Source organism: Sander vitreus, chromosome 21 (assembly GCF_031162955.1).
Source record: "Sander vitreus isolate 19-12246 chromosome 21, sanVit1, whole genome shotgun sequence".
NCBI lineage: Eukaryota > Metazoa > Chordata > Actinopteri > Perciformes > Percidae > Sander > Sander vitreus.
In genome coordinates this window covers 3751379-3772221 of record NC_135875.1, presented here as the reverse complement: position 1 = coordinate 3772221, position 20843 = coordinate 3751379, and the positions used below count along the sequence as shown (strand labels likewise).

Genomic DNA, 20843 nt, shown 5'->3' with positions numbered 1-20843 from the left:
ATGTTTTCCCATAACTTTTGTCATTTTACATATGTTTAACAATATAGAAATCAATATTGATTATTCGTGTGTGTGTCTAAGTTGATTGCAGTATATATACTCCAGTACTGTACTTTTTTGAGTCTTTTCAGGCCACTTTCTACTTCTACTCCGCTACATTTCAGAGAGAAATATTGTACTTTTTACTCCACTACATTCATCTGACAGCTTTAGTTATTTTACACATTAAGATTTCTGCACACAAAACACATGTAGTTTATAAAATCTGATGTTTTATTCTAAAGTAAACTAGCCAACAATATAACGGCTACAAGTCCAACTGAAATGAATAGAACATTGAACACACAACTGGTTGGCTCCTTTTACACTTTCTACAATGGGAGGATTTTTTTGCATTGAGTACTTTTAATAGTTTAACCCCTTTTTTCTGATGATACTTACATACTTTTACTTAAGTAACATTTTCAATGCAGGACTTTTACTTGTAACAGAGTATTTTTTTACAGTGTGGTATAAGTACTTTTACTTAAGTAATGGACACTGACTGCTTCAAAACAACAAGGAACATTTTCTCCTTAAACAAACAAAGAATACAAAATTTTAATGCATTTATATTTAATTTTACTAAGATCCCGTTGTAAATGCATCAGTGGTAAAAGGAGCAACACAATAGAGAGTGATAATAACTTGTTTGTACAAGTTAAAAACAAATCTATAGTATTTCGACCTTATATCAATTAGACTTTATTGATCCCAGGGAGAAATTCCTAAGCTATCCAGCAGTGTATAAAGTTTGTGTGTGTGTATGTATGTATGTGTGTGTGTGTATATGTGTATATATGTGTGTGTGTGTATATATATATATATATATATATATATGTGTATATATATGTGTGTATGTATATATATACACACACACATTATATATACACACATTATATATATATATGTGTGTATATATGTGTGTATGTATGTATATATATATATATATATATATATATATATATATATATATATATATATATATATATATATATATATATATATATATATATATATATATATATATATATATATATATATGTGTGTATATGAGAATACAGTTAAATTAGCTCCACATTAATGCATCAATAATTTAAATCCAGTAATGTATGGTCATCACGGGGCTAAAGAGTTAAAAATCCTTTTTTAATTTGAACGATTTTTCATTCATAATTTTCCAGAAAAAGTGACTTTGTGATTCAGGAGATTAGGAGCAAAGTGTTTCTCATGTATAGAGAAAACTGGTCTGTTGATATATGATGTAATTAAAAAGAATTGAAATAGTTATTGTCTCATAAAGAATATAGTGTATAACTTTACATGCAGTATAATTCAATTTAAACAGTTTTACTGTCCTGTCTACGAGGACATAATGTACTTTTTTATGAAAAATGACCATTTATGTTTTCTTTTGGCTGGATGATTTTAAACAATTTGAGTTGTACTTCAGGATGGGGAACTTTTTTGTAGCAGATTTTATTTTGCTCAGCCTAGCAGAGAAGGCAGAATATTTTGGTTTGTCATTTAGTAATTAAATGAACACTTTACTTCTGGTGTCTTGTAAATCCATGAGGGTTGTTCACTTTGTGCGTTATACAAAAAAAAAAAGAAAATCAAACAATCAATCGTATATATTAAACATTCTAAAATGGACTTTTCTACTAAATGAGTACTTTTATTTTATTGTACTTTAAGTATATTTAAATGCTAATAGTTTTGTACTTTTACATAATGAAGGCTAGACTTTTGAATGCAGGAAATGCAAGAGTATTTCTATGTGCTATATAAATACTGTGAAAGTATCAAAACACTCACGCAACTGTGCCTTTAAAGCTATAGTGCGTAGTTTTTGTCGCCCCCATGAGGAATTCTAAGTAATGACAAAAGTGACTGTTGGCGCATCCACATGACGCAACACACATTATCTTCACTCAAGTTTCTGCGCGGGAAAGTCACCGGACGCCACAATCTTCTGATCATAGTCACACTGAGAAATCCAGAGAGAGTTGTGTGGAGCTGATAGTCTTCATTAGCTTTGTAGCAACTCATTTGGCAATGGTTGAATGTAACGGACGTTCATTAATATCAAAAAGTTAAGCACTTAAGCTTTACGTACGTGTTTTAATAATGAGGTAATGTGGGGAGGGTTAGAGGTGAAATGGGATTGGGTTTGCCTGAGGGCAATAATGTGCAACGAGCTGGGTAAAAAATAGCATGTTGACAGTGTAAGGGGACTGTCATCCCCAATCAAGATTACCTAGCTTGTGATATTCCCTAAACCCCAAATGTAATATCCAGAGAGCCTACCAATCTGTCTGCGGAGAACCATGTCAAAGTCAAAAGTTCTGTAATGGCCTGCCCGTCTAACACACAGAATACAGAGTTGTGTTTATTTTTGGGATTCTTAATGGTGAATAGGGCTGGACGATTAATCGAAAAATAATCAACGTCTAACCGACGTATTAAGGGATTTTTAATCCTGTTAATACTTCTCACACTGTGCGTTCATGTACTTTGTCCTTAAAAACATGCTTGTGACTCACACACACACACACACACACACACATTACAAGCCCTGCGTACACTCGGGTAGTGACAGCGCTGTTATAAAATCTCGTATGTGCACGGCTCGGCGCTCAGACCGTCCGCAGACCCTCCGCACACAGTCGCCCAGGCTGCAGTTGCACAATACCGCCGTCCAGGCCGCAAGAAGCATGAAACAAATTTAAAGGGACAGGCACTAAAACGGAGTGTTTCAGACAGAGGGTGACTACAGATATATTCAGACAGACAGTATGACAAAAAAATAAAGTGTATTTTCAACATTAAAGCATGTAAACATGTTCTGGTAGAAACCCAAAATGCAAGTATGAACCTGAAAATGAACATCATATGGGACCTTTAAGCAAAGTAAAGTACTTTTTCCAACACTGGGTTAGCCCTCATTACACTGGTCACATGTGGGCAAATATTTTCTGTAAACATTTAAAAACCTGTTTCGAAATTAATTTCCCATGCATCCTGACATGTTCCCCACAGTCTTAAAATACATATTAGGAACAGTGTTATGCAGAAAAAAGAAGCAGTTGAGTCGATATTCCACTTGAGATCATAAACATTTAATTTGGTCTAACTTGGTTTGTATTGTTGTAAAAAAAAATAATAATATCATTACTGTGTGTATATGTATTTAGCGTTTCTAAATGAATTCCCCATGCATCCTGACATGTTCTCCATACAGATTAAGAACAGTGTTGTGTGCAGAGTAAGAAGCAGCTCGAGTCGCTGTTCCACTTGAGATCAGCAGAGGGAAACGTTGGACACTTTTCCTCTCCAGCTCAGACAATAAAAACAAGGCGAAGCCCACACACAGACGGCACGGCAGCATCTCGGCACCATTCAAAGCTAAATGTCTGAGGAGTGAAACAGAGAAACTGCTGCTGGGTGAGAAATATGGACACACGGCCGCCGAGCTGGGACTAGAGATGTAGTTGCAAGGATGCCAGCCAGCTCCATCTCTCGTTTGCTCCTGTTCGTCTGGATCTGCGCGGTCCGGCAGGCGCTGGCCAAATCTCTTCCAGATCAGGGAGCATTTGGTAAGCTCGCCATACGGGGGGATGCAGCACAATGAGGAGATGGGAGTGGTTGCATTTTTATGGCTTTTCGCGGAAAAAAAACGTCGGTTCTTTGCACTGCTGCACTCTGATATCATGCAGTCTGAAAAGGCGATGGATTTTAAGGGGAGGATTTTCTCATCGTATCCGCTTGATAATGTTAGTTTGATGGCATATAGATTCATTAATATCAGCGTGGTGGGCCACACTTGTGTGTGTGTGTGTGTGTGTGTGCTGTGATTCTGTTCAGATGTGTGGTGTGAGATCTGTGTTGAAGGCCTTAAACAGTGTCTGTAATGTCAGGCCTAACGTGCTGAAACACAGGCCCTACGTGTCTCTTGTGTTTCTGCTTTAAACTACAACAATGCCAGAGAAACCAGGGTGGATATGTTTCAGCCTCTAAGACAACAGACACTTTTCGTTCTCATAAAGCCCCATAAATACATTTTTGCATGAATACAAACATGAATGTCGACGTAGCAGCAGCTTTAATTAAAAGCAGCAGTGTTTATGTTATGGTGTGCATTTTGAAGGACATTATGTAATTACATTGCAATATGCATGCTTCAAGCTATTTTAGGCTGCATGGATGGTCACAGACAGACCCTGTCAAACTGTAACTAAGTGTCATTTTTCTCCACTACATTTTAAAGGGACATGTTGTACTTTTTACTGCACTATATTTGTCTGTGACAGCTGTAGTTACTTTACAGTACATACAAAACACATGATCAACTAGGGATGTAACGATACACTCAAGTCCCAATTTGATACGATTCACGATGCTTTTTCTCACGATTATTTTTAATACCGAATGAGCTGCAGACAAATGACTGAAAAAAATGACATTACATTTCATTTAGCTGACGCTTTTATCCAAATCGTTCACACACCGATGAATTCTTTCCGAGCAATTCGGGGTTCAGTGTCTTGCCCAAGGACACTTCAATGCTTCGACACAGGCTGCAGGGCCAGGAATCCAACCACCGGCCATCCGATTGGTAGAAGAACGCTCTACCACCTGAGCCACAGTTTTTTATATATATATAAATATAAATTATATATATATATATATATATATATATATATATATATATATATATATATATATATATATATATAAACAGATGTGTCCTCTTATCAAAAGTGCAGCTGACATTGTATTTATCACAAATATTAAATAAGAAATGAATAATTCAGTTTCTTAAACAAATCCCACATCACAATAACTAAATAAATAGAAAAAGAATCTGTTCACATTGATGAACTAAGAAGCTGAGTGACGTCTGAAGTCAAACAAGTGCCGTTTTAAAATTGCATTGTGATTCGTTTTTCATTTTTTCACATTTATATAGTTTTTTAACCGATTCGAGATGCATCGTCACATCCCTACTGTGTACTGTACCTTGTCACGGGGTGGCCGAGTGCTGAGGCAGGAAACAGGATTTCTGTTACAACCCCCCCCAATAATTAAAACTGGCCAGTGCAACCCACCCCAAAAACCTAATATAATTTCCTTTACATACATAAAGACCTTTGCACCAAAAGTTGATGCAGAAAAGGATGAAAAATTCACCAGAATGCAGAAAATGAAGTTGTTTGAAGACCAAAAATTTCATTTTGCTCCCCCCCCCCCCAATGTTGAACCCAAAGTTACGCCCTTAGGAACACATGATGTGTCTAATTCTTTTTCTTTTGTGAATGCAATGCGCTTCTGTAACTTTGCACTACAAACAGTATACAGAGTTCCTAAAATTAGCTTCACCTGCCAGCTACAACATGAACAAGCTGCTTACACATTAATGATCTGATTATTTATATATATATATATATACACACACAACATATGGTGAAAATGAACAGGGCATGAGTACTTTTACTTTTGCTACTTTAAGTACATTTAGCTACCAATACTTCTGCTCTTCTACCTCAGTATCATTTTAAGTGCCAGACTTCTACTGGTAATGGAGTCATTTCTGTCTTTTGTTTGTCTGTTAAAAGCTAATTTAGATTACATTGGGATAGATTTTGCTCTCCAGCTGCTGCTCGACTGATTAAATCCTCAGTTAATTGATGCCTCAGAGGTGTGTTGGAACAGCTCAGATGTTCCTCTCCTGAACTGCAACAACTCGCAAGATATTGTGAACTTAGAGCCGGGCCATATGGAAAAAGATCAAATATCACGATATTTCTGATAGGGATCGACCGATGCTGGTTTCTCAAGGCCGATACCGATTATTAGTAGTTAATGAAACTGATATTTGGAACCGATATGCATTTACAGTGAAAATGAAAATCTTTAAGTCAAAATTATGATTTTGGAATGTTACAAACTCCAACACAAAACTTAGTTTAAATTAGTGCTGTCAAACGATTAAAATATTTAATCGCGATTAATCGCATTAATGTCATAGTTAACTCACTATTAATCGCAATTAATCGCACATTTTTATCTATTCTAAATGTCCCTAGATTTCTTTTTGTCTAATTATTTTTTTCTCATTTTAATGCTCTTATCAACATGGAAAAGTGGATCGGCTTACTTTGTGCTTTTGTCGCCTGGCTTTGAGGGGGGGAGGGAGAATTGGCATCAGCTGTGTTCTTGGCCATCAAGTGGTATTTCAGACTGGACGTGCTGCGATGATAGCTCAGTTCACAACGACAACACACACAGATCACTTTGGTCTTGTCAATGGAACCATTTGGCAACTTTTTAAAAGTAAACTTTCCATTCAGAATCTTCTTGGCATCCATTACGGCGTCTCGCGCTCGCCATCCACTCAAAACGTAACGTTAGCCTACTACTCTTTGGCCAGCTCGCAAGCCCAAACAAGTGTGTGCGGCGTGCCTGTTTTGTTTCCGGTCTAGCTAGATCCGGTGTGGTGTTGTAGTTTTTCTAACGTTACTAGTTGTTGCAACAGCATGTGAAAAAAACTACAAAGTTTGCTAGGCCAAAAAGAACGTTAATCTCTCGATAAAAAAATGTACGCCGTTAAAATGGGTTTGCCCTAACGCCGTTAATAACGCGTTTAACTGACAGCACTAGTTTAAAATATTAACATATATATGTGCATATAATGACTAAGTGGGTAAAGGCAAATAAATAGAACAGTCTGGTAAGTTTAGAAAATGACATCACTTTACTGTAATGCAGCCTTTAAAACCAGAAAAAAACAACACGTGTGTCATATCACAATATTGCAATATCCAAAATCTAAGACGATATCTAGCCTCGTATATCGATGTCAATATAATATTGATGTATAGCCCTGCACTGTAAGAAAAAAATCTTTTCCCTTAAATTAAGACATTTCTGTTAATCCAAAAATGGAAAATTCTCAAAATGTTAAGTGTATCCTCAGTACCTTTAACTAGGGGTGTGCAAAAAAAAATCAATTCATGCTCTACCGATTCAGAATCAATTCATAGACTTTCCAAAAAAAAAAATCATTTTTTTTAATAATTTTCTATTATTTATATATAATTAATATATAAATATTTTTTTTATTGTATGTCTACTGCAATCACATGGGGAAAGTAACTACATTTACATGCTGTGAATCGTTTTTTTTAATCGAGAATCCTTTTTGAATCGAATCTTGAGTCTAAAAATCGATATTGAATCGTGACATTTTCTGAATCGTGCACCCCTACCTTTTAACGGACATTTCTGTTAATCAAACAGATGACAAACAATCAAATCTGTCAGTATTTCTACGGACTTTTCTAACAGTGTATGTGAAGTAATTATCTCCTTAAGAAATCTGCAGTTTTGCACGGCATCATCAGCTGTTCATTGATCAGCCAATTCAATCAGCAACTTTTTTTATACTGAAGTGATTTTTTTTATTTTTAAACCAGTAAAGTCAAACACTCACCACTTCCAGCCCGTCGGAGGTGAATAATTGCTGGTTTTCTTGGTCTGTCTATGAAAGTACACAGAATTCTGGGGGGGGTTACTTTTCACTCTTTCCTGATATGTTTTAAACTAAACAATTACATATTCGAGAAAACAATCAGCAGATGAATGGATGATGAAAATAATCAATAGCTGCAACCCTATTGTGCTCTTAGAAACCAGTGATGATGCGTAGCAGTCAAAGCTGCAGTAACTGTTGATTAGATTTAAAGAAAAGGGCAAAACCTAAAAGTGAAATGACTACATTCTCACTGAATATCAGTTTCCTCTCTCTGACTTTGAAAAACCACAGTGTCACAGTCATTTTTTTTTATCACTCCTCCTTGACAGTAAACTGAATATCTTTGAGTTGTGGACAAAACAAGACATTTGGCATTTTACCATTTTATAGACCAAACTACTTGATTAATCAAGAAAATAAGCAACAGATTAATCAACAATGAAAATAACCGTTAGTTGCAGCCCTAGGGAGTTTAAGTTCTAAGGATTTGTCTGAGTTTTTGGAAGGTTTCCACTCCACTTTCTCAGCTGAATTTATATTCAGGCTCTGTGAGTGGGTGAATTCCCAGACTCTTGATGTGACACTGTGTCTCTCAGTGTTTCTGTCAATGGAGCTGCTTCAAGCCCAGATTGAGGAAATCCACTTCTCTCTCTCTCTCTCTCTCACTCACACTCACACTCACACTCACACACACACACACACACACACACACACACACACACACACACATATACAATCAATCTCTCTCTCTCACACACACACATTCGGGAGCTTTTATTGAACCAATTATGGTAATGCATGTAAGCATTTACACACACACAATGGGTATGGACACACACACACACACACACACATACATGCTGTTTATGATCTGAATTAGTGCGTTTTTCGAGGGGTTTGTCATTAGAGGCCTGGAGGGTTTAGAGGGCGACAGCTCATGTAGTGCTACATGAACTGAGCCAAGTGAGGAAGCAGCAATAACAAGAGTCAGTGTGTATCCATGGAAACATCCCCCAGCGTGACCCACATCTAGCTGTCCAAGAAGCAAGACGAGAAACAAAATGTTCCGGGACTGAAAGACATGGACGGAGCAACGGCGCCTCTACAAAATAGCCTCGGGAACAAACTTGTTTTGGTGGAACGTGTGTACGTTCAAAAGTAGTTTTAGTCGAGCAACAGAAAACTCAGATTGGACAGATAGTCTAGCTAGTTTAAAATTACAACACAAAGAAAGTGGAAGGTAACGGACATCCGGCCGAAAATGAGGGACATCCGGCGGAATTTCCGGCGGCACCCGAACAATACCGGAAGTTAAAACCTCGTCGATATAGACTACTTAATCACTAACTGTTTCCGCGTAATGCAACCTGTCTTTCTGTTCTTCCAGAGGTGCAAATAAAAGTCCAGGTGTTCGACAACAGCGACCTGTCACCGCTGGTGGACGCTCAGGTGGAAGTCCACAGCAACCAGACCATCTTAGCGTCCAGCAGGGCCGGCAGCGATGGCGTCCTGAGAGTCAGCTTCCTGTACCGCCCCGGAACATGGGTCATCATCACAGCCTCCAAACAAGACTACGTCACCAACTCTGTGCCCTGGCACTCCAGCCGCATCCCCCGTAAGTCACAGAGGAAGAAGGTGCAGTTTATTAAGCGGGAAGAGCACTTTCGTTTGAGCGACATTGATATGAATGCCAATAGATTGAAAGTAACGATTTAAGTTGAATACAATAAAAGTTCAATTATTTGTCCTTAAAGTTAAAGCCAAATGAACTGTTCAACTCTAGCTAGTGCCACAAAGATTAATCGTTTAGTTGTCAATTCAATCATTAGTTTGAATTAGTTGTTGGAAAAAAAATGTAACAAGTTCTTGGATTCCAGCTTGTTGTGAATGTGAATATTGTTCTAGTTTCTTCTCTCCTCTGTGACAATAAACTGAATATCTTTGAGTTGTGGACAAAACAAGACATTGAGGACGTCATCTTGGGCTTTTTGGGAAACACTGAACAACATTTCATAGACCAAACAACTAATCGATTAATCGAGAAAGTAATCGACAGATTAATTGACTATGAAAATTATTTGTTAGTTGCACCACTAAACTCCTAGCCTGACGTGGTCATACTCAGATTCTAGTCAGAATATGAGTCTGATGCCGCTCCATTGGGCTGTGATTATGGGGCGTGTTTCAACCCAACCAAGAAAGAAAATGCCTCTGCACTCAATTGGATAGACCTCCAACCAATCAGAGCAACGGATACAGACGTCACAGAAGCTGCCAGTCGAAGGCAGGCTTCGACAGAGCAAAGGCAGAGGCGGCAGTTTCCGTGTCGTGCGGACGGGTGTAGCAATGTGTATACATACGTGATCGAGGTTTTCTGTTCCTCTTTTAAAATGAATGCGCTGTCGATATCTTCTATAACAGACGCGATGGCAGCCATCTTTGTTGTAAACAAATTCAACCCAAGTGCTCTTTGGTGACGTGGTTGATTACGTTACTGTTGATCGTCTGTCCATCGTCGTATAAAGCCCGCCCTGACAATTTGATTGGTCCGAACAGCTCTGGCTCGAGCATAGTTGCTCCACAAGTCCAGACCGAACTTCCCAACCTCAAATGTTGTGGGCGGGGCTAGGTTCGGCTAGCCTCCAGGCTACTAAACTCCTGTACGTGTTCCAGTTTCATTTTCTGTTTATCATTCATTTATTTCAAATATTTGACTTGAGAAAACTGAAACTTTACTATACGTTGGCTGACATGATGGTAAAACTTCTGTTGAGTTAATTTACATTTCTTCCTTTTTTTTTCCTCCAGTGTATGCATCCGTCAGCCTGTACCTCCTGGTTCAGAGGCCAGGAACACTTATTCTGTACGATGACGTGCTGCAGGTGCTGTCTGGGTCACCAGGTAAAGAAAACAACACATTTCTCTCTGAAGAAACATGAATGTTTGATGATAAGCCGTGTACGCTCACTTATCCCGTCCCACCTTGAATTAATGAGGGACTCTTGGCTCACTCCAAGGAACTGAGACACAATTTATGAGTCCAATGTTTTAAAATTATGAATCACAACGGACAGTTTTACAAAAATGTTGAGCTGTCGGGTAACGTTAGTCCTATTTTGGGGTCTGTCAGTGACCCCTTCAACAGTTATTCTGTCATCACATCTTAAATTAGTGCGTCTCCAGCAGAGAGTGATGATATATTCACACCCCTCTCCTCTCCCTCGTGTCTACTCACGCCTTCACAGATTTAGATTTAGATGAGCCTGTGTTATTTGCTGCTACTCACCATAGCAACAGCTGCAGCAGAGTACTTTTTTTTTACAAATATGGGTTATAGTGAGTTGCCACCCCATTAACTTTAATATAACTGGCACCAAAGTCTGGCATCAATGCTTTTCCTTCTTTATATTTTCCTTGGTATCTGTAATTCACTAACTACATTTACATGTACATAGTATTCCTGTTTTTGCCCTTATTTCGCAAAAAGACGACATTCCGACTCAGCTGTTTGCATGGCTAATGAAAGTGAATATTCCACTAATGTTCCTGTTTACATGTAGCCGTGCAAAATGGGATTTTAAAAAAAAAGTTTCCCAAGGGTGGCGGACTTGTTGGACATTGTGAACACAGCATCCCGCTTTCATTCCTTCAACCAGCTTCTTGAAAAGGTCGCCGTTGCGATGTTTGTGCATATCCAAAAACCCGTTAATATCCAAGTCTTTCATAATGTTTGAAATTAGTTGTGTTTGTGTGTTGGGCATGCATCTCAACCATAGAAACACACAGAGCTGACCGTAAAGCGAGATTTGTGGCCTGGAGTTTATACTTGTGCGTCTCTTTAAGAGAATAGCAGGGCTGACGTGTGTGTGTGTGTGTGTGGTAGAGTGAGTGAGAGAGTGACGGTGATTAGCTTCAGAGCGAGTAGTGACTCTAGAGTCCTAGTGAGAGAAACAAAGTGTCTCCCCTGTTCTTTCTCACCACGGTGGGAAATCTGGAGCAGGAAAAGTTAACTCTCTCCTTGATTTCATGTTTATGGAGAATGAGAACAAGGAAATGAGTCGGGGGGGGGGGGAAATGCAACTCTGCCAAGCCACAGCCGAGCGATGTGCATCGCCGCGATGTGTAGTTACATTTTTCAAGAGGTGCACGTCAGGCTACGGCGTTGGGTCTGTGTTTCCACGTTCTTATGTACGTAACCACGGCGTAGATTTAATGCAGAAGCATAAATCACGCTTCAGACGTAAACAGGTAAGAGGCCATAAACTGTCACAAACTGCGGTAAAAAAACACGATTGAGACGCATATTCTGAATGCACTGTATACATGTCCAAGAATGCCTCTTAAACCCAAATAATACAGGCATATCCTACATGTCTTAATAATAAAATGCTAACTTCAGAAAAAGGCCTTATTCTGAATATCCAAATGGAATATGCTGTTTACATTACCTGTATCAAATTTGGAATATCGTCATATTCCAAATAATAGTGGAATATTGGTGTGCATGTAAACGTACTCACTAAAATACCCGTATGTTGACATCTTTAAAGAGACATTAAAGGTCCAGTGTGTAACGTGTTTAGTTGTTCATTATCAATATCTGTGTTGCCCGTTCACAAACTTGTTCTTTTTCATGAATATTTACCACCATCAATTCCAAGTATTCCTATTGCATGTTCCATCTTGAAATACGTTAGCCGGTAAGGGACATACAGGACATACTGCTCCGCCTTTCGTGTTTTCGCTGTCACATGATACACTCACAGGTGCTGCTAATGCTGCTAACGGGGATCGTAGCTTCCCGGCCCCGGGCAAGTTTGAAGAAGGAAACATGGAGGACCACACGTATTCAAAATCCAAATTTCAGGAACAGGAGTCTTCTTCTTCGCCCAGAAAAAGAAAAAGGAGATTGAAAAGAGCAAGAGACCGGCTTTTTGAAGCGTGAAGGCTACCGTAGCTGTAATACATACTTTGAACTGCGTGGTGTGAGAGAGTTGATTGTGATATATGATCTCAACGCTAGATGGGAGAAATTCCTACACATTGGACCTTTAAGACATGAGCTGGTTGTAGGATTTACATACGGATTGTTTCTCTGCAGGAGCTCGTAACCAGCCACTTGTGCAGCTCCAGAGGAAGTCCCTTCAGCTGCCGTCTGACTCCAACTACACAGCGCTGTCTGCTGCGCTGACCACAGCCAGGACTCAGTATGAGATTGGCGGTTTCCCGTTTCTCCTGGGCCAAGAGACCAACAGCTCAGGTGGGTGTCGAGAATGATCTACTATCTGGCCTGAGGTGTGTGGATACGTACGTTTGTGTACTTTACGGGGGACAATATATCGATATCATATCATTGTCGTGATGAGAGACTAGATATAGTCTTAGATTTTGGATAACGTAATATCGTAATATGGCTTAAGTGTCTTTTCCTGGTTTTAAAGGCTGCATTAATTAATTAACATAAGTTATGTAATTTCATGAACTTACCAGACTGTTCTAGCTGTTCTATTATTGCCTTTACCCACTTGATGATGTGAAGATATTTTTTTAAAGCACCAATTGTCAACGCTATAATATCGTTGCAATATCGACATTGAGGTATTTCTTCAAGAATATCGTGAAACCTGATTTTCTACATATCGCCCAGCCCTAATCTAAGCCACGTTTTTCTATCGAAGGGAAATGTTAATGCTACATCACACCATGATATTTTATACAATAGTGAGCTCCCAACTTGTGTCAGCAGTTCAAGGAAGGCTCTTTCTCATTTCAACATGACAAAGCCCAGGTGCACAGATTTTAAACAGATTAAAAATACATAAAAAAACACTTTTTCACCCCAAGAAGAAAACTGTCCCCCAGATTTTCATTGTGGATCACCGCTGAAAACTGTAGTTTGGGTCTGCTGATCACCCAATAAATCACCACAAAATGATGATTCATATTAACTGTTTACTATAGAGTGAAATACTGATTGTTTGTTTGAATAGTGAAAGAGTGAACAAGGGAGTGATGCATCTGCTTCAAAAATCCTGATTGTAAGAACACAACATTTTACAGATTTGTAACAGACGTGTTAAAGCTGATATCGGTGACTTTTTCAGGTGCAGAAACAGGGTGGACAGACTTGACAGCTTTGGCTGTGGTCAGCATTCAGCTCTTTGACAAAAATGGCCGTGAGATCCAGGTCTCAGATCCGATCCACGTCTCGGTGCCACTGCCGTCCGACACCCGCAACAGGATGGCCACAAGTGTTCCTGCTTGGCTGTATCAGCCTAAGACGGGTAAGGGAAGCACAAAAAAGGTTTTTTTTTATCTATACTTTCTGTAATGTAGGCATCAGATTTTCTTATGCGGCATATGTAATAACAGTGATAATATTTTACATTTCTGCAGGACTGTGGGTTAGGAACGGGACGGGCTACATCAAAAAGGACGGCCCACAGTTTGTGTGGAATGTTGTGGTTCCTCAGATGGGATACTGGTTAGCTGCTTTCCCTTCATCTTCAGGTACTGTAATCAGGGTTTTTCCTACCATTATAAGACTTACGTGCAGCCGTTTTGGGCACCATCTAAGCCGAATGAATGTTAACTCAATGTGAGCATCAAAATAACTAAATGACTTTCTCAGATCTAATGATTGTAGTTGGTCCCTTTGGACTTCATTAGCAAGTTTTGTCTTAAAGCTTTTTGAGTGTTACTTATTTACTATGTGCTTTTCCAACATTTTAGACACAGACGGATGGTTATAATTATGGTCTGAAACAATGTAAAAATGCATTTTATATTAAAAAACATAAAATTTTCTTGATGGAAGACCCTTTAAACCCCCTGCCAAATATGTGCACCTAAATTATCCACAAACCTAAGGAAAACGCTGCCGTAACTCATCTCCCCCTCCTGCTCTGCTGCCTGTGCTGTTTTTCATCTTGAGTGTTGCTGCTGTGCCAGCAGATGTTCCTGTTTGTCTCTTGGAGAGAAACAGAAAAACTTAAACTGTAATGTAATGTTCTGTTTGGTGCTGAAGGTCAGGCGTCATTGCATAGTTTAAATAAGTCCATAATAACATACTGAAATCAGTACAGGGAAAGATTTGTCGGGTGGTATTCTCATGATGCATCAAATCTACAGTATGACATTTTGTCTCTGGAAGAAGTTAAATCACGTAACCCTCCCATTCAATGAGGATGAGGCTGGTGATATTCTTTGTTTTTCTTGTCGTTAACACAATAATAATCTCATAAATGCCTGATATATTGTCTTCCTTTATGCCATGGAGCTCCATTGTTGTCCAAAAACTATTTAAAACGCATCAATGAGCCACACTGTAAAGATTTACACCCTCAGTAGGAAACAATGGGCTTGAGGCTGAGTGCCACAGACAGGGTGGTGGGGATATCAGATCATTGAGAGACGCGCTAACAATGATTCAGACGTCTTTGTGCCATGAATTGTCTTGCAGGATTGGGTTTGTCTCATCCAGGCTTGAGGGACATCACCACCTACCACACCCTGTTCCTGCTCTCCATCCTGGGCTCGCTGGCCCTGCTGGTGCTCATCCTGCTCTGTGTGCTGCTCTACTACTGCAGGTGTGGGGAGCGTAGGCGCAGGTCTCAGATTTAGGTTCCTATTAATAGCAAAAATAACGGTGATTTTGGTGATTTTAGGCTCTCATTAGATTAGACTCCTATTGTAATCCCCAGCAGATTAAAGGTGTTTCTTTCATTTCTGACCTTCAGTGTCTCTTTACCTTTTAGGCGGAAGTGTTTGAAACCTCGACGGCAGCAAGGGAAAGTCCACACTTCCAATCTAAATGGTGCAAAGAGAGACCAGGGAACATCCACTTCGCGCCTAAATCTGATCTGTGGTGGCCACGTTGAGTCTGGCCCTTCAATTGACAAATCTGAAATGTCCCCATCTCGAGACTACCAGAGTTCACGGGAGGACTTAACCAAGCATGTTCCAGCTCACATGCTGCGACACGCAAAGGGAAAAAATATTTCAGGTCCCCAACGGGGTGAAAGCTTCCCCATGAAGGTTACACGTGCCACAGAGACCAATAACCTGGACAACCCTCTGCTGCATGAAGACTACAACCGGAGCTACAGCCCTATGGAGAGCAAAGAGTCTGAATATCACCGACACCACAACGCCAACGACAATCGAGGGTACTCCTCTGATCCCCCGTCCCCGCCTCGCTTTCAAGGCTACGTGCCAAGCCAGTCTGACAAACCGCCCGAATATTCGGCAGCAGCTGTAGACAGCCTTGCCAGACCCACCTCCCTCAACACCCAGCCAGGTCAGATCATCTTCTGCAGCTCCATTGACCAGATGAAGGAGAACATGTACCGGAGCATGGTGCCAACCCTGGTCATCCCAGCACACTACATGCGCCTGCCCTCCGAGTTTCCCAAAGATGGCAAGGACCAGAAGGACCAAGATAAAGATGGCGCGGGAGGAGGCCAGCAGCACCATCACCACCACATCCAGAAACAAGGCCAACAGCAGCAGCAAGGTGGCTCCCAAGGCGACGACTCGGAGGATCCGAGTTGGGCATCCGACTCCTCTGGCGGACCCGTGACCATCCCGGTGCTCTTTAACGACTCCACCATGGCTCAGATGAACGGTGAACTGCAGGCTCTGACTGAGAAGAAGCTACTGGAGCTGGGTGTTAAACAGCACCCAAGGGCGTGGTTCATCTCCCTGGATGGACGTAACAACGCTCATGTGCGCCACTCCTACATAGATGCTGGGAATGACCTCAGTGGTGGAGGCGTTGGGGGATTCTTGGGGGGTCCCAGCAACACTGGACGAGACGTCAACCTTGAACCACCTCTGGAGTCCCAAGAACGCAAGTCGGCAATGAACAGGAAGGGTAAAGACGAGTGTTGGGGGACGGGAGGACGGAAGGGCCACGGTGTTAGCAGCAGTGGGGGGAAGTGTTACTCCAAGTTGGCATACCCCGACCACAGCGAGCCCAGCAGCAGCGAGGGACGCCCGGTCTCACCCGAGGAGAACTCCCTCACCCCTCTTCTCGACGAAGGTCCATCCTCCCGAGGATCCACCATCCCCAGACGAGGACGCAGCCGCGTGAACAGCAGCCGCAGCAGCAACAGCGAGAACCGCCGCGACTCCTTGACCAGTCCTGAGGACGATCCCGACGACAAAGACGGGAACAAGAAGAGCCCCTGGCAGAAGATTGAAGACAGGCCTCTCATGGTCTTCCACCCCAGGAAGTGAGCTGTTTTTTGAACTTACCGAATGCTTCTTTTCAAAAGGGGGAAATCTTTCCACAACAATCATGGGAGAAGAGTGATGTTTTCACCCAGAGAGATCACGATAAGCACAACCATGCTTCACTGGTCCATTTTCAGGTTGTTGTTTGACCTTTGTGTTTCTAGTGAGGTGCTTTTGCACTTTCTGATTACTCTCGTAGTCTCACTGTCAGTTAATCTCACTGGATCCCACTGAGATGATCTATTGTGTACTGAAACGTATCCAGTTTATTGTGAATTCTATCATCTATCACATCACTGAACCATCGTCTGAGCCGTTGCATAGACTGACTGTGGAAATAGCCATTTTATAGAGCAAAATATAAGAATAAAGCACTTACTAATGATTTGATAATTGATTGATTGTCCAAGTATTTGGAAGTGGATGACATTTTTTACGAGGTTGATGGTTGTTTAGGTGAATTAGAATTCCTTCCTTGGACTTAAACTACACAAAGGCTCATATAGATGGTAGAAGATGTGCACCTGTGTTTTCCTTGACTACTCCCATGCCCAAAACTGTAATTAGAATAAGTTTTCTTTCAAAGGAAACAGCTTCCCAAAGCTTGAATTTGAAGGGAACTTGTCTCTTTTTTTTTTTAGCCCCTGTGAACGGATAATGCAATTAGAGCTGCAAAGATTAATCGATTAGTTGTCAACTATTACATGAATCGCCAAGTATTTTGATAATCAAGATAAAAAGTAAAATTTCTGATTCCAGCTTCTTAAATGTGAATGTTTTCTAGTTTCTTCTCGCCTCTGTGACAGTTAACTGAATATCCTTAAGTTGTGAACAAAACAAAAAATTTGAGGACGTCATCTTGGGCTTTGGAAACACCGATCGTCATTTTTCACCATTTTCTGACATTTTATAAACCAAACAACTAATCAATTAATTGAGAAAATAATCAACAGATTAATCGACTATGAAAATAATCGTTGGTTGCAGCCCTAAATCCAATCTATAAAGTCCAACGTGCGACTTGCATTTTGCTCCTTCAGGGATCTACTTGATTTCCTCTTCCTGCTGTGCTGTGTTCATGTGTTCAAATTACTTATTCAGATAGTATTATTTTGAAATGTTGAGCATTACCATTCTGTCATCCTCTCTGTCAGTGATTTATTGCCAAAAGTTGGACTTTCTGCCTTTCTCCTGTTTGTTGTTTAGTCAACAGAGACAGTTTCCTGTTGTGTAAATAGTTTCCCAGACATTTGAAAGACCATTTGGGTTTAGAAAGGTTGCATGCATATGAATGTATGAAGGCACCAAAAGCCCCCCCACAGTTCTTCAGGCTGCTGCGCATAAGACAACCCCTAATCGCCAAGAAACGTGGGTAAGTCTAAACAGAAAAAGAACCACTTTACTTGAAGACTTAACCTGTTTAATATTCTACTGAGATCCACAGGGGTTGTTTTCAGACAGGGCCTGCACCACTTCTCTCCTGTAAGTGCCTTCTTTCACATAGGATCCAGTGATAGGCATGCAGGTCCCTTTTTTAAAATGCAGTTAGTCGTCACCAGGCACTAATAAGCACACTGCATTGTGGTAATAACAGCAACGCGTCACTCTGGGGAGCATCGCTGCCAAAAAACTGACAACTTTTCTTGCGGCTCTTACGTCCTTTAATATCTTAATTTCTTGTATCTATCCTCTTTTTCACCAAACTTGTAAATGGTATGATGAACTATATGAGATTTTATGTGTATACGACGTGCATGTAACATGTAGAATAGGGTGTTTTTGATGAAACCTGCTTTTGAAAATTGATCCAGGATGTTTGGCACAAAAATGTGATGCTTTGAATCGTGTTGCCAAAATGAACTTGGTTATATGAAGAAACACTGACTTTTTTTTCCCTTAATCCAGTTCTAACGAAATTCACTTCCGGTCGTAAATGTTTACAACGACAGCATACTGACCAACACGCGCCCGCTGAATCCTCAGCATCATCACTGCCTACGACGCATCAACAACTGTGAACTTAATTGTGTCATCTAGCAGATAAAAGCTCACCAGTTTAGAAAACTTGAAGATGTTTTTTTGTTTTGTTGCAGAGTAATATGTTTGATTATGAAGTGAAGGCTTGTATAAAAGTCACGCTGACTTGTTGGTCCTTTTCACCATTTGCTCGCTGTTCATAAGCCTGTCAGTCGCCTACGCTACAAACTGAAAATGTGATGTAATTCAAAGTCTGAAGAAAAACCATGACGCCATGAAACGATTCCTACTGAACTGTTGTGTCCCCTGCTGTAAATGTACTTCTGTTTGGGACCATATATGGAATTTATAATGATGAGTTGTGCAATTGTGGCTTCCCTTGCTTGTTTTTGTTTACCATGAGAAAATGTGTTTTCTCAGTAGAGGAAGTGTCAGTGACCCCGAGAGGACACACTGAACCTGTCGAACCACTTTGTTGAAGTTTTGAGTACAAATACTCATGAGGGTGGGGAGGACTGAACTGTAGGCCTTCATCCTGTGCAGTAAATCATTTGCTTCATAAATCTGGTCAGTTGTTTGTAAACTGTATATTGATTATTTCTGTACATGAGACGAAATAGAAATAAACTTGTTCCCACGGTCAGTCAGCGTGTGTGATTTTATTTTGAGAGAAGTTACAGAACCCCTCCTAAAAAAATAAAAATGAATGCACAATTTTCTATGAAATAACATGAAACTGACAAAGTAATTGGCACGCACCATCGTTTATTTATATTTATTCATATTATTTATTGTATAGAGCCAAATCTGTATGTATTATTGATAGCTTAATCGTTTAATCTCTTTTTAGAGTGACCTCATACCACCAGTCCAGGGACAGCGGATGTAAAATAGCCTCCAGGCTAATTCTAGCACATTTTACTTTTATGTATTATTAGTGTGCGTTGTCCCTGATAAATAAACCTGAAATAAATAAATATTCCATATTTAATAGAATCAGGCTTTGCTTCTTTAACATTTTGATAAAACAAATGAAAATGGCATGGACAAAAATGATGGGAACCTTTACCTAATATTTGTTGCACAACCTTTAGAGGCAATCACTGCCATCAAATGTTTTTTGTCGCTCTCAATGAGACGTTTTTTCCTTTATTCGGATCCCCATTAGCTGCTAACAATGTAGCAGCTACTCGTTCTGGGGTCCACATAAATCAATCACAACACATACATAAAAATACCAAACGTACATTTAAAACAAGACATATAGTGCAAGTAAAAGAATATCACTGTGTACATGTTTCGTAAATTAGGGTCAAATAGAATAACACCACATTCCGACAGTTATAGTCCATCATAGTTAAATTATATAATGTTTAGTTATTGTTTAAGTTTTTTGTAAGTAGTCTTAAAACTGGCCTTACTGGATGCCTCCACTATGATAGTTGGCAAGCTATTCCACATTGCTCTAAACATTACAGACACTGCCTCGGTCGGGGTCTTCTGCACCTGTTAACAGGTTGATTGGCCCACTCTTCCTGAGCAAACTGTTCCAGCTGACTCAGGTGCCAGCTCCTTAGTCTGTCTTTTTTTTTATGTTTTTCTTTCAAAAGTGGAGTCCTCCTGGGTCTTCTTCCATGGATCTCACTTTCCCTCAAAAAGCAACAGAAACTGACCTACCTTGACCCTGGAGTTAACCTGTATCTCTTTGGCAGCTTTCCTTGGTTCTTTTTCTACCATTCACACTGTCCTTCTGTTTAATCTTAGATTGATGTTCGTGCTTGTGACAGTGTGAGATGGGCCTTTTTCACGGCAGACATGTAGACATGTCATAGTAGGAAAAGCACAGGTGTATTCAGAACCATTAATGATGGCTGCATTCCACTTAGGAGAGGTCCTGGTATTGTGCATGATGACTCACTGAAATAGCTCACTGGGACACTTGATGGAATTGAGCCATCGTTAAGGTTATCAATTTCAGCTGTGCTTTTCCTACTATGACAAGTCAAAAATGTCTGCTGTGAAAAAGGTCCATAGAGTACTCCTCGGCTGAGCT

At 40.1% G+C, this 20843-nt stretch overlaps 1 protein-coding gene across 2 annotated transcripts; it reads left to right on the top strand.

Moving 5' to 3' along the window:
* The first annotated feature begins 3377 nt into the window (after positions 1–3377).
* On the top strand, positions 3378–19433 carry fam171a2b (family with sequence similarity 171 member A2b). 2 transcript variants are annotated; one of them, XM_078279595.1, is made up of 8 exons: positions 3378–3638; positions 8964–9191; positions 10385–10477; positions 12678–12836; positions 13681–13860; positions 13973–14086; positions 15039–15186; positions 15334–19433. In XM_078279595.1, the coding sequence occupies exons 1-8, from the start codon at positions 3542–3544 to the stop codon at positions 16814–16816; spliced, it is 2502 nt and encodes an 833-aa protein (XP_078135721.1). In that variant the 5' UTR covers positions 3378–3541; the 3' UTR covers positions 16817–19433. The 2 variants fall into 2 exon arrangements, with proteins under 2 accessions (XP_078135721.1, XP_078135722.1); XM_078279596.1 differs by having other exon boundaries at positions 3379–3638; positions 15039–15165.
* The last annotated feature ends 1410 nt before the right edge of the window (positions 19434–20843 follow it).